Source organism: Pteronotus mesoamericanus, unplaced genomic scaffold (assembly GCF_021234165.1).
Source record: "Pteronotus mesoamericanus isolate MK-2021 breed Mesoamerican mustached bat unplaced genomic scaffold, CSHL_Meso_final contig_173, whole genome shotgun sequence".
NCBI classification, from domain to species: domain Eukaryota; kingdom Metazoa; phylum Chordata; class Mammalia; order Chiroptera; family Mormoopidae; genus Pteronotus; species Pteronotus mesoamericanus.
The window spans coordinates 13,699,588-13,711,185 of NW_026555072.1; the positions used below are offsets into that span (position 1 = coordinate 13,699,588).

Consider the following 11,598-nt stretch of genomic DNA (forward strand, 5'->3'; position numbering starts at 1 on the left):
GGAGGTGTGACTTGGTGTTAGGGGGACAGCCTTATTTAGCATGAGGAAGATGTCACAGACCCTATGGAATGGTCCGGTAGTGAACCTGAGTGAGCACTGCAGGGGCCGCCCTCCTCAGAACACAAATGGCTCTACAGGGCACAGCCACACCTGCCTAACCTGCCTGCTGTCATCCCTGAGAATTCTCAGCCTGGCTTGGCCAGCTGCACCTTGAGGAGAATTGAGCATTTTCCCTTCTTGTCCTAGGGGGACACAGCAACCAGGAGGTCAGGTGTAGCACTGCTGTCTGGAGAGGTCCATCGCAGGCGGCTTTTATTAGAGCCACCACCGTTGAGTTTAGCAGCTGAGGCCACTCACATCTTCCTTCTTCCCCTTAGGCAGTGATTTCCCCGTTGCCTTCCTGTTCACACTCTTCATTACTGTCACTTACAGGCGTCCTCATGGCTTTTCGTCAGAAGAATCCACAGTGCTCACTTGATCAGCCCCTTCAGACCTGTAGTAGGACCCAAGGCCTGGAGGGTGCAGAGGCGTCCGCGGCTGCGGAGAAGGCCTGTCTCTCCTCCCACCCTCCAATGCCTGGCAGTTTGAAGGAGGCTCCTGATGCTGGTGTCCTCAGTTCTCCTGAGAGTCCTCAGAGTGTCTTCACCTCCTCTGTTGTCACCACAGCCACCCCATCAAGCAAATCGGGTGAGGGATCCAATAGCCAAGAGGGGAAGGGTAGCAGCTCAGAGGCAGTTCCTGATCCCAAGAATGTGCCCCTAGATGCTTTAGATGAAAAGGCGGCTTGGTTGGTGGATTTCCTGCTGCACAAGTATGAAGTGAAAGAGCCAATAACCCAGGCAGAAATGTTGAAGATTGTCAGCAAAGAGTACCAAGACCACTTCACTGACATCTTACTGAGAGCCTCTACGCGCATGGAGGTAATCTTTGGCCTTGATGTGAGGGAAGTGGATCCCGTCCTGCACCGTTATGCCATTCTCATCAAATTGGGCCTCACCTATGATGGGATGTGGCATGGTGTAAAGGGCGTGCCCAAGACCGGCATCCTGATACTTCTCCTGGGGGCCATCTTCATGAAGGGCAACCATGCCACTGAGATGGAAATCTGGGAAATTCTGAGTGTGATGGGGTTACAGCCTGGGAAGAAGCACTACATCTTTGGAGATATCAGAAGTCTCATCACCAAATATTTTGTGGAGGAGGGATACCTGTTTTACCAGCAGGTGACCAACAGTGATGCTCCACAATTTGAATTCCTGTGGGGCCCAAGAGCCCACGCTGAAACCACCAAGATGCAAGTCCTAAGGTTTCTGGCCAAGGTTTATGGGACTGACCCAAGATTTTTCACATCTCAGTATGAGGAAGCGTTTGAGGAAGAAGAAGAGATATTTCGGGCCAGAGTTGGTATCGCAGCTATTGATTATCGTGGCCACTGCCAGTTCTAAGGCCAAGCCTGGTAGCTCCTCCCACACCTGCAGGTCAGGGTAGTTTCCTCATGCATTTTTTTTAAGAGGCAGTTCATAGAATTTAGGTCAGCGATGGTGCTGAAAGGAACGCAGTATATGCCTGTGTTTCTCTTTGATGTGTGTAACTTGAAAATCTGTTTTTTTTTTGTGGGTAACTTACATATTCAGTATATGCCTGTGTTTCTCTTTGATATGTGCAACTTGAAAATCTGTTCCTTTGTGTGGTAACTTATGTATTAATATAGATTTAATTAGCTTCAAAATATCTGAGTTTTTGAACGACATCGGTCACCTCTGTAATGCTGTAAGGAGCTTTTGTAGTAAGAGCTTGGTTGTTTTGGGAAAGAAAATGTGAAACCATTCATCTTATGTTGTCATCTGGAAAGAAAATCACATGGCATTGCTATAGCCATGTCCCTGTAAATGTGAAAGAAATGAGCTTTAAGAAAATTTGGATTAATAGAGAAAAATAGCAAAAAAACTAATTGATATTCAAATCTTGGGTTTCTCACCTTGTTTAGTTCTTTTTGTGTGTAATTAAGTGATACGTACATGTATTTGCCAAGCTCTTTTAAGAGTGTACAAGAAACAAATCTTAATAAACTAGACTTCATGCACTTTGGCTCATTAATCCCTGAAAACTTCATTGAACACCTGCCTTTTGGAAAGCACTGCACCAGTACTGGGAATGCTAGGATTTAAGGAATTAGGACTTGCTCATTGAATTACAACATAGAGAGGCAATAATCCTTTAAGAGCATGGTGTGATCTTCTAGTATCCAAAGGAGAAGTAAAAAGGTGTGAGTAAGTAGGTGGGCAGTTCACATGAGACTGTGTTAATACGGTTAGGCATGTTAGTGTGGGGCTTTGGGAAACTTCCAAGTTCTTCATTGGGAAGGGATTTTACATTAAACTGGCTGAGGGCATTGTGAGCAGGGAGCAGACATGGACGGTGTCTCTCAGGCTTAAAACCCAAAGCCTGGAGTGCAGATCTGCTATTAACTCTTACTTTTGGATCCCAAATAAATCAGACACAAATTTTTACCTATTATTGAAATGGAAGATGTCTTGCCTTCTTGTGCCAGTGCAATGGGATTCAGTGCACAAAGTAATAGTTTCATTTATGTGCTTCATCTGTAAGGAATTTCTGAGAAATAACACTGATACTCCCTTGAGATTAAACACCCTTAAACCACTAGGCTGGCGCTGTGCCATGGCAGAGGGGAGTCAGTGCCCTCTTTATTCCCAGAAAAATTTAAGTCAGCTTTATTGAGTGTAATTTGGCAAACATTTAACAAAGGCTAAATTTTTGGTAGGGATCAGATGAAGGAAAAGGGGAGGGGTGTTAAAATGGAGGATACAGAGGAGAAAAAAATAATTTTAAATACTAACCTAGTATCTTGGTTATGAATCACCATAATAAAAATTAGTAGGAGAGAAACTAATTTAATTATGGAGGTAGGGATAGGAGCAACACAGATGAGAGACAAAAGAAGTGACTAAAGTGGGAAACATACATTTTAGACAAATAATACATTTGCAAAGAATTCGTAAGGTAGAGGGGTTTAGGTTTAAGGTGGTAAATTGGTGAAGTAACAAGGTTTGTTTATACATCCTTCTAGGCTCTAAATCCCCATTCTTCACTGATAAGGATGCCTTCTATCCTGGCATAGGGAGGGCAACTCTCACATGGGAGGTTTATATCCTGCTTTCAGGGAGGCAAAGGAGGGTCAGAGTGTCCCTCCTGCACAGGCTGTTTCTCAGGTACTTTTAATTCAAAATAAACAATATGCCAAACTGACATATTTGGTGCTGAAATATTCTGATCCTTTATACAGGGCAGCTGGGAGGGAAGTGAGGAGCTGATCCTTGACACGAATTTCTGGGAAATTTGATTTCAGTGCACCTGGGGAGGACATTCCCACACCCAAATTAAAGAACTTAACCTCCAACGGGAAGATGTTACAAAGTTTTACTTGCTGAGGAACATTTTGGTTTGATTTGATATACTATGTCCTATAGTACTTATGTTTTCTAAAAAATCGTAGATTTAGAAAACACACACACACACACACACACACACACACACACGAGGGTGGTGGGATTGGAGATTAACACAACCATAGTAAAATATCTTACCCATTAAAGTTTTAGAACACGCCAGACACTTGTGCCATGTGTTTTATAGACTTCAACACATTCCAACAGCCCTAGAAAGGCAAGATTCATCACAGCAAAATAACATACAAAGATCCTCAAGCCCAAAGAGCTTACGCTTGTCCTGGACTTGACATTTCTAGTATGTGACAGAACTGAAACTAGAGCTATTCTCTGAATTCACCTACAGTCAATTCTGTTTCACTTTTCCTAGCCTGAGTCAGACCTTCAGTCTCCTCATTTATTTCCCTTCTCATTATTCATTAATGCCCCTTAGGATATAAAAAGAAGGATATTGTAGCCAAGGAACTTAAGGCAGGTTTAAGGAAGGAAAGTTGAAAGAAGAAACACAATTTGGCCATTGTATGTGGGCTTCATTTAACTAGGGATGTCCGCCCTAGGCCCCAGGGTTCCTTGCAAGCTCACTCTGACTAGGGACTGGCATTTTTGTCTCACTCTAGCTCTCTCTGCATTATAGTGCCCTTCCCCTAGATCTTCCCCAGTGTGCACTCTTGTCCAAACTGGAAGCTGACCTGATGGCTGACTCTTTAATCTTCCTCAGAAAGCTGCACCCAGTGGAAAAAACAAGACAAAAATCACCTGCCCTCCTTCTGACTGAGAGCATTCCAACTCTCTAATGATTCCATCCCTCACCATGTACCCTTTTGATAGCAACATCTTGTTCCACATAAAAAGTAACTTTAATATTGAGCCCTGGCTGGTGTGGTTCAGTGGATTGAGTGCCAGCCTGCGAACCAAAGTGTCAGAGGTTTCAATTCCTAGTCAGGGCACATGCCTGGGTTGCGGGCCAGGTCCCCAGTTGGGTGCGTGCAAGGGGCAACCACACACTGATGTTTCTCTTTCTCCCTCCCTTCCCCTCTCTCTAAAACTAAATAAAAGCTTAAGAAAGTAACTTTAACATTAAAATTTAAACATGGCCCACTGGGCATTTCCACCACATTCTCAGAGTGTTTCCCCTAAGTCCTGGTGAATATAGACTGAGAGATCATAGGATTTGCTAATTTTGGAGATATAAAAGTGAAGTTGGAGACCAGGTTTTTAAACCACTTTGATATTTGCATTAGAATTTTAATGACCTTCCGTCCTTCCTCCATCCCTTTTCCCTCTCTCCCTCCCTCTCTCCCTCCCTCCCTCCCTCCCTCCCTCCCTCCCTCCCTCCCTTCCTTCCTTCCTTCCTTCCTTCCTTCCTTCATTTCTTTTCTTTATTTCTTTCTTCTTTCAGACTGGCCACTGAGCATATACAAATGTGAGCTTACTTATGTGGTTAATGACCAAACCTCCCTCATAAGTGATAGTTGAAGTAGGATCCAAGAACATGGAAATCACTGCTTGGGAAACATCTAGTGAGGATTAATTTCCTAAAATCTCTGGAAATTTTCCAGGAGTGAAATATAGTTTATTGACAAGCATGCCATCTTTGGTCAGCAAGCTTAAAAATAATTCAGTGACCTACAACCTCTTGTATAACTACTGGCTCAGGACGAAATCCTAGTTTTTCCTTACGCCTAATGGCACCCACAATAATCGTTCATCATGTTGAAAGTGGCAGAAACTCATAGATTTTGTCCAGGCACCAAAATAAAGAAGAAAAATTCTTACCCTATTCAGATTTTATAAGTTATCGCTTAGGTCAATGTAGAAAGCTAATACAATGTGCAGAAGGTCAAACTTCCCTGATATTTTACAAAATCCTTTTGAAAAGTGGGCATGAGTCTGTGTTTGTAAACAACTGTCACATAGTATGATCTCAAAAAATTTGGAGAATCAGAAGGAAATTTGGCCTCCTCAGCAACTCTACCAGGAAATAAAGAAAGTGGTTGTCACAAAAATTCTAACATCAACATTCTATTAAGCACTTATTTATAACAATTTATGGGGGAAACTGCAAATGCTCCTCCACATCTTGTCTTTCTTTCCTTCCTGGGCCCATGGGGAAACTATGTACCAAGTTCATTTGTAGTTAAAAAGGCTCCTGTGGCTTGCCCTTGCCATTGGTCTGTGAGCAGAAGCAACGTTTGTCATTTCCAGGTTAGAACATTTGACATCCAGTTTCCCACCATCTAAGTTTTTTCTTGCATTAATCAGTAAACATGGAAGTCTTTTTTTTGTAGAGTTGACCTACAAGAAACAAGCAGCAGGGCCCCAGGTCACCTGTTAGCACAGAATGTCTACTAAGCCACATAGAGAAATAGACTTTTATTATATTATGCTGTTCATATTTCAAACTTTGTCTATTACATCATTTAGCAGTAACTTTTTCAGGTTAAAACACATCTCTTGTTTCTGTTTTTAGGCTTATTTACACATGTTAATTATTAAGATAATTGTGTGTTTATACTTGTTGCAAGACATTCTAAGTATTAAGAACTGACAATTATCCCCCTTTACAACTAAAAAATGCTGCCCCTCAAAGGTGAGCACAATTAACATTGGGTATATATTATTTTAAAGCTAATTCTAGTTCTCTTTTCCATAGAAAGATGTACTATAAAAATATATTTTGATAATTTTTCATATACATGAGCTCACTAATCTTTTTTATTCTTTCAGCACTTAAAACTAGTGTATGTATATATACTTTTTATCTCAGATGTAGTTTTCACCTCTTCAGGTTAATTTTGGGTCTCTTTATATGTTCTACATCTCTAACCAGTTTAATCTTTTTGTTTCTTGAAAAAATGCTATATCTGTCTATTCATTCTACCATTTCCAGTTTAGATAGATTGATCAATTAATTTTCTTCTAATTATTGGTTATATATATATCTGTGCTTCTTTGCATGCCTAGTAATATTTGAATGGATGCCAAACATTGTGAAATCATGATTTTACCTTGTTCACATTTGTCCAGAAGAAATGAACATTTTTAAAACTCAGTACACCAATATTTTCAAACTTTTTTGCCATGCTAGTCAGTTACTTAGAAATAAAGTAATCCTTTCAGTTCGTGATTTCAAGCTTTGTTAGGTGGGACCAGAACAACATTAACTATGGCTTATGTTACCACAATGCTGAAACAAACACTTCTGAATACTCTTACTGATAATGCATGAATGATATGGTTTATCACTTTGCCAGGAGGGACTGGCAGCCCTGAACGGGCTCCTCAGTTCTTTCTCTGTGGAGCTCTCTCATCTCCAGCACTCTCTTGTGAAATCTTGCTGCCTGTTCCTCCCCAGCTTCATCTCCTCAACTCAGAGAAGCCCCAGGCTCCACCTGGGGTTCAGGCAGGAAGTTGAAGTAATTATGGGCTTACATCCTTTGTTTTACTTCTCCCAACAATCACTGTTTTTTGTGGCTGATGTCCAATGTATTGAATATCATCATCATATAGTTTATTTGTCTTATATTTGTTCTAGACAAGTGGTTAAACCCAGTCCCATGTACTCCATCTTTACACCAGAAGTGGAAGTTGTATAAGTCATAAATAACATCTAGATTTTTGTAACATGTAAGTGTCTCCAAAGAATCAAGCAACAAATTAAAGTTAAAATTAGCATTGAAAGATTCTGGCACACACACAAACACATATACCTATATAATTTTGTGCCTTTGAGAATTTCATATAACTGAAATTGTACAGTAGATAAGGTTGACTTAAAGATTGCCTTTTTAAAATTCAGTATTATGAACTTGAGATTGATCCAAGTTGGAAAGTGTCACTTGTCCATTCTTTTTATTGTGGTATAGTGTTCATCATATAGATCACACTTTTTTTTCCATTTCTCATTGAATGACACTTCGTTTGCTTCCAGGTATTGCTTATTAAAAATGAAGTCTGTAAACATTCATATGAAGTGCTTTTGTGTGAGCATAAGTTTTCATTTCTTTAGGAAAATATGCAGTAAGGGCCTGTTCAAACATAAGAATGAGTTAAGTTTATTTGAAACTTCTGAGTGATATTCCAAAAAGGGGGCACCATTTTGCATTCCCACAATCAATGGATAAAAGATCCAGTTACTTCATATCTTCTCTAGGACTTAATATTTTTAGGTGGTTTGTTGTTGTTCTAATCTGATTGTCTTTTGCCATTTAAATAGATATGTAGAGGCATCTCACTGGGGTTTAAATTTACATTTCCTTAAAGGATAATTATGTTTAATGTAGTTTCTTTTTTTTTTTTTTTTTTTTTTTATTCTTATATTATTTTTATTTATTAGTTATTATTTTCCATATGAAGCACTATAAACCTACTTTTGCCTACCCACTGTATTTTATTTTATTTTATTTTTTTTTTTTATTAATTTATTTACTTTTTAAATACATTTGTCTCTGCCTTCCCCCCCCCTTTCCCTTGCCCCTCCCACCTTCCCTCCCTCAGCTCTTCCCCTTTGGTTTTGTCCATGAGTCCTTGCTATATGTTCCTTGACTTTCCTCTTCCCTTCCCTTTCCCTGCCACCCCCTTCCCTCTTGTCTCTGTTGATTTCTTTTCCTTTCAGTGTTGCTGGCCATATTTGCCTTGCTTCTTTGCATTGTTGGTTAGGTTCCGCTTATAGGTGAGATCATATGGTATTTGTCTTTCGCCCCCTGGCTTATTTCGCTTAGCATGATGCTCTCCAGTTCCATCCATGCTGTTGCGAAGTTTAGTACTTCTTTTTTTCTTTCTGCTATGTAGTATTCCATTGTGTATATGTACCATAATTTTTTGATCCAATCATCTACTGATGTTTAATGTAGTTTCATCTGCTTATATAAAATACATACGTTGTTGTCTTTGGTAAAGCATGTGCTCACGTCTTCTGCCAATTTTCTAATAGAATCTATTTATTACTGTTGAGTTTAGAGAGTTCTTTTTTTTTAATTTAGAGAACAAGCTCATTTTCAGACATGTGATTTGCAATATACCGCCTAGTCTGGGTATTGTAATTTCTTTTTCTTATCAATGCAAAAAACGTTTTAATTTCAGTTAAGTCTGGTATAGAGATGCTTGATTTTATGGATCTAGTGTCAAGTGTAAGAACTTTTCACATTGGAGCACAGGGACATGCCATGAAGTTGTGGTGGGTTTGTAGTCTACAAAAGAGGACATATGACAGGATAGCTTGGAGAAACACTAGAAAGTTCTTTCCTTAGTTTTTCTAAAAGTGCCTTGGTAAGATGGATTTCTATTGCCTAACTGAGAAATCTGAAGTGGAAGCTCAAACTACAGCTGACATAAAGTATCAATGGGGTCATTTCAGAAAAGCATGAAGGTTTGAGTTGCTTGAGACAGTATGACTCCAGAGGCTGTAATAAATACTTGAAACCTCATTAGTGGGTGATAAATAGCCTTTTATTATTATTAGTTTAATAGAATATAAAGAATGGACTATAAATAGAAGAGAGACTATCAGAGTGAATCACACACAATAAGACTATGTAGTTTTTCACGAAACTTTTGATATAACACAGATACATACAGAGAAAAATTCTTGGTTGTTATTTCTTAGTGTTATATATATTAGATGTATTCTTATTATGAATGATGGGTAAAAAAATCATTACGTGTTCAATAATGTCAAAAATTCAGAGTCTCACAAAATCTTGGGCATCAGTCTTTTTTTTATTATTAAGTACATCTTTAGGAACTGAAGGTCCTCAAGAAACATAATCCCACAGGGTAAATGGAAGGAATAGATCACTGCGTTATTTGACAGCCCACCCTTGTCCTAGGGGCTCTTGTCTTGTGCTGAGGCTCCTCCATTGTGCCTAGGACCCTAACCATTATGTATAAAGCTTGGGAAAAAAATCTCAGAGCATGCAAACAGGTAATATTGTTACCATGGGTAAATAGCTAATTATTAATGAAAGAAAGGGAAGCTAAAGGAATTGGACACTGAGCTTAATAAACTGGGGACCATGAGCCTGCTCTCTTCACCAGGAAGCTACAGCTTCATACCCCAGGGAATCATAAGATTGTCCCACCGAAGGGATTAACACTCCTTCCTTCCTCCCTCTGGTACTGGATTGTTTGGAAGCACAGAGTGAGGAGCTTGACCATAGAGGTCTGTCAGTCTAACTAGGGATTGGATCTATCAAAAGCCTGTAAAAGCTTGTGAAGTTGATTGACTCTTTTGAGAAAGCACCTAGTCCATCCCAAACCCAAGGTATTATAATCCCAGGTGAACAAAGGAGCTCCTTCTCTCTCGCTCACCCAGTAACACACTCATCCTGTGCATTCATGTGTTCTCTCTTGCCGGGGAGCATGTGACTCTGGGGGTCTAGCAGCTGCCTGCGAGCTCCAAAAGACTAAGCTTTGACATGAGGCAGAAACTCTGGACGCTGGCTTTTATTTTGGCCTTACTGAAGACATGGTTTGATATTTTTCATGATGAAACAGACAGAGATGGGGCATTGGAAACCCAGGAGTTTATTTCCACTCAGATAAATTTTGCCATACCACAGTCTTCCATTCATGGACTTGGAATGCTTTCCTCATGATCCTGTGGAAGAGCCTGATTTCCACCGGCAACAATATTATCCAAAGAGCTAATAATCCAGGAGCCCTAATTCTGAATACAGATATAGACCACCATGAGAGATATCCGAAAGACCACATGCCCAGGGCATGGGGGGAGAAGAGATGTACCCCTCCTGTCAGACCTGAGTGGCAGCAGATAGATACAACTGAGATGCAAAAGCTAAGGGTTTTCAGGCCACTACTACAGCTGTAGAAGTGTTCTAGTCTTCTTTCTCTTCCGTTTTCAAAGTTATTCCCAAGACTTTCCTGTTTTAGGGACACATAACACTCTCTAGGGCCCTCAGAGAGCCCCATCCCTGCTGCTGCAGCTGTACCATGCACATGAAGAAATGAAGGTGTTTTGAGATTTATTCATGTTGTTGTATATCTTAGTAGTTTGTTCCTCTTTGTTGTTATGATTTTTTAGAAAATAAACTTTTTAGTGTTAAAAAATAAAAAAGAAAAAACAACTAACTGATGAAGGTGTCAAGAGGGCCAAGGAAGGAAACATTTAATAAGCACCTCATAGACCCTGCCTTACAATGAATGTTTGTGCAGAGACTCTGTCACTTAGAAGGTAGCTTTTTGGGTGTCATTTCTGTTGTTCAGGTAGAAAATGAAAGAGCCCATCAGAAAGGTACATTTGCTGACAAATGTCATATAAAGGACCAGGACCACTTCCCTGAAATGAGGAGAGCTTTAAACAGATGGAGCTGGTTTTTGCCATTGACTTGAAGGAACTTGAGTCCACCAAGCACTTCCATGCCTTTGTCAGCAAAATGGACCTCACCTTGGTTAGCTTGGTATTGACAAAGAAATCCCCCAAGATTTCTTGTTAATCCCCTTGCAAAATCTCCAGCCTATGCCATCAGGTATTTTATATGACCTCAATATCTCCATAAGGAACACATGGATCGATTCTACACAGTTGCCACATGAGACCCTGTGGTTCAATTTCTAGTTCCTTCTGCCTGAACTTCTACTTTTCAAACTCTACTTTTACTCTGATTTGGGTGCAACATGTTTATTGGGTCCTCGCTGTTAGGTGCTCTTTACCCAGATTCCCAAGCTCAATGTGGCACAAAATTGTTTCTGAGATGGTTTTTTCCCCCCAACAATTACCTTGTTTTGCTAATCTACTCATTCCTCTTCCCCTCTGAAATTCTATATAAGGATTGGGGGCAAAGAAAGACACCAGCCTCTGATATCTTCTTTCTATTTCTCTATCTCCCTCTCCTATTTGAAAAGGATTCTCCTTCCTTTGGTGAAGAGATCTTCCCTTCTGTAATAACTTTCTCTCTTTTGTGTTTTTCTAGACACCATTGAAATATATTGTCATCTTCATATTCTTTGGTGACAAAGCTAGATAACATGGCCTGCATGGTTAAAGGGCTACAGGTGAAGTAACCAACAAGAAGAATAAAAATGTCCTTGAGCAGTGTGGCTAAGTGGGTTGGGCATTGTCTCACAAAGTGATAGGTCACCACTTGGATTCCTGTTCAGGGCACATGTGTCG

At 40.1% G+C, this 11,598-nt stretch overlaps 1 protein-coding gene across 1 annotated transcript; it reads left to right on the forward strand.

Moving 5' to 3' along the window:
- Positions 1-440: 440 nt before the first annotated feature.
- On the forward strand, positions 441-1,445 carry LOC129065070 (melanoma-associated antigen B16-like). The gene has a single exon (XM_054566338.1). It carries the CDS (start codon positions 441-443, stop codon positions 1,443-1,445), a length of 1,005 nt encoding a protein of 334 aa, XP_054422313.1.
- Positions 1,446-11,598: the final 10,153 nt, after the last annotated feature.

Bases quoted from the DNA above. Each gene is read 5' to 3' on its own strand.
- LOC129065070 (XM_054566338.1), top strand. From the start codon at position 441: ATGGCTTTTCGTCAGAAGAATCCACAGTGCTCACTTGATCAGCCCCTT.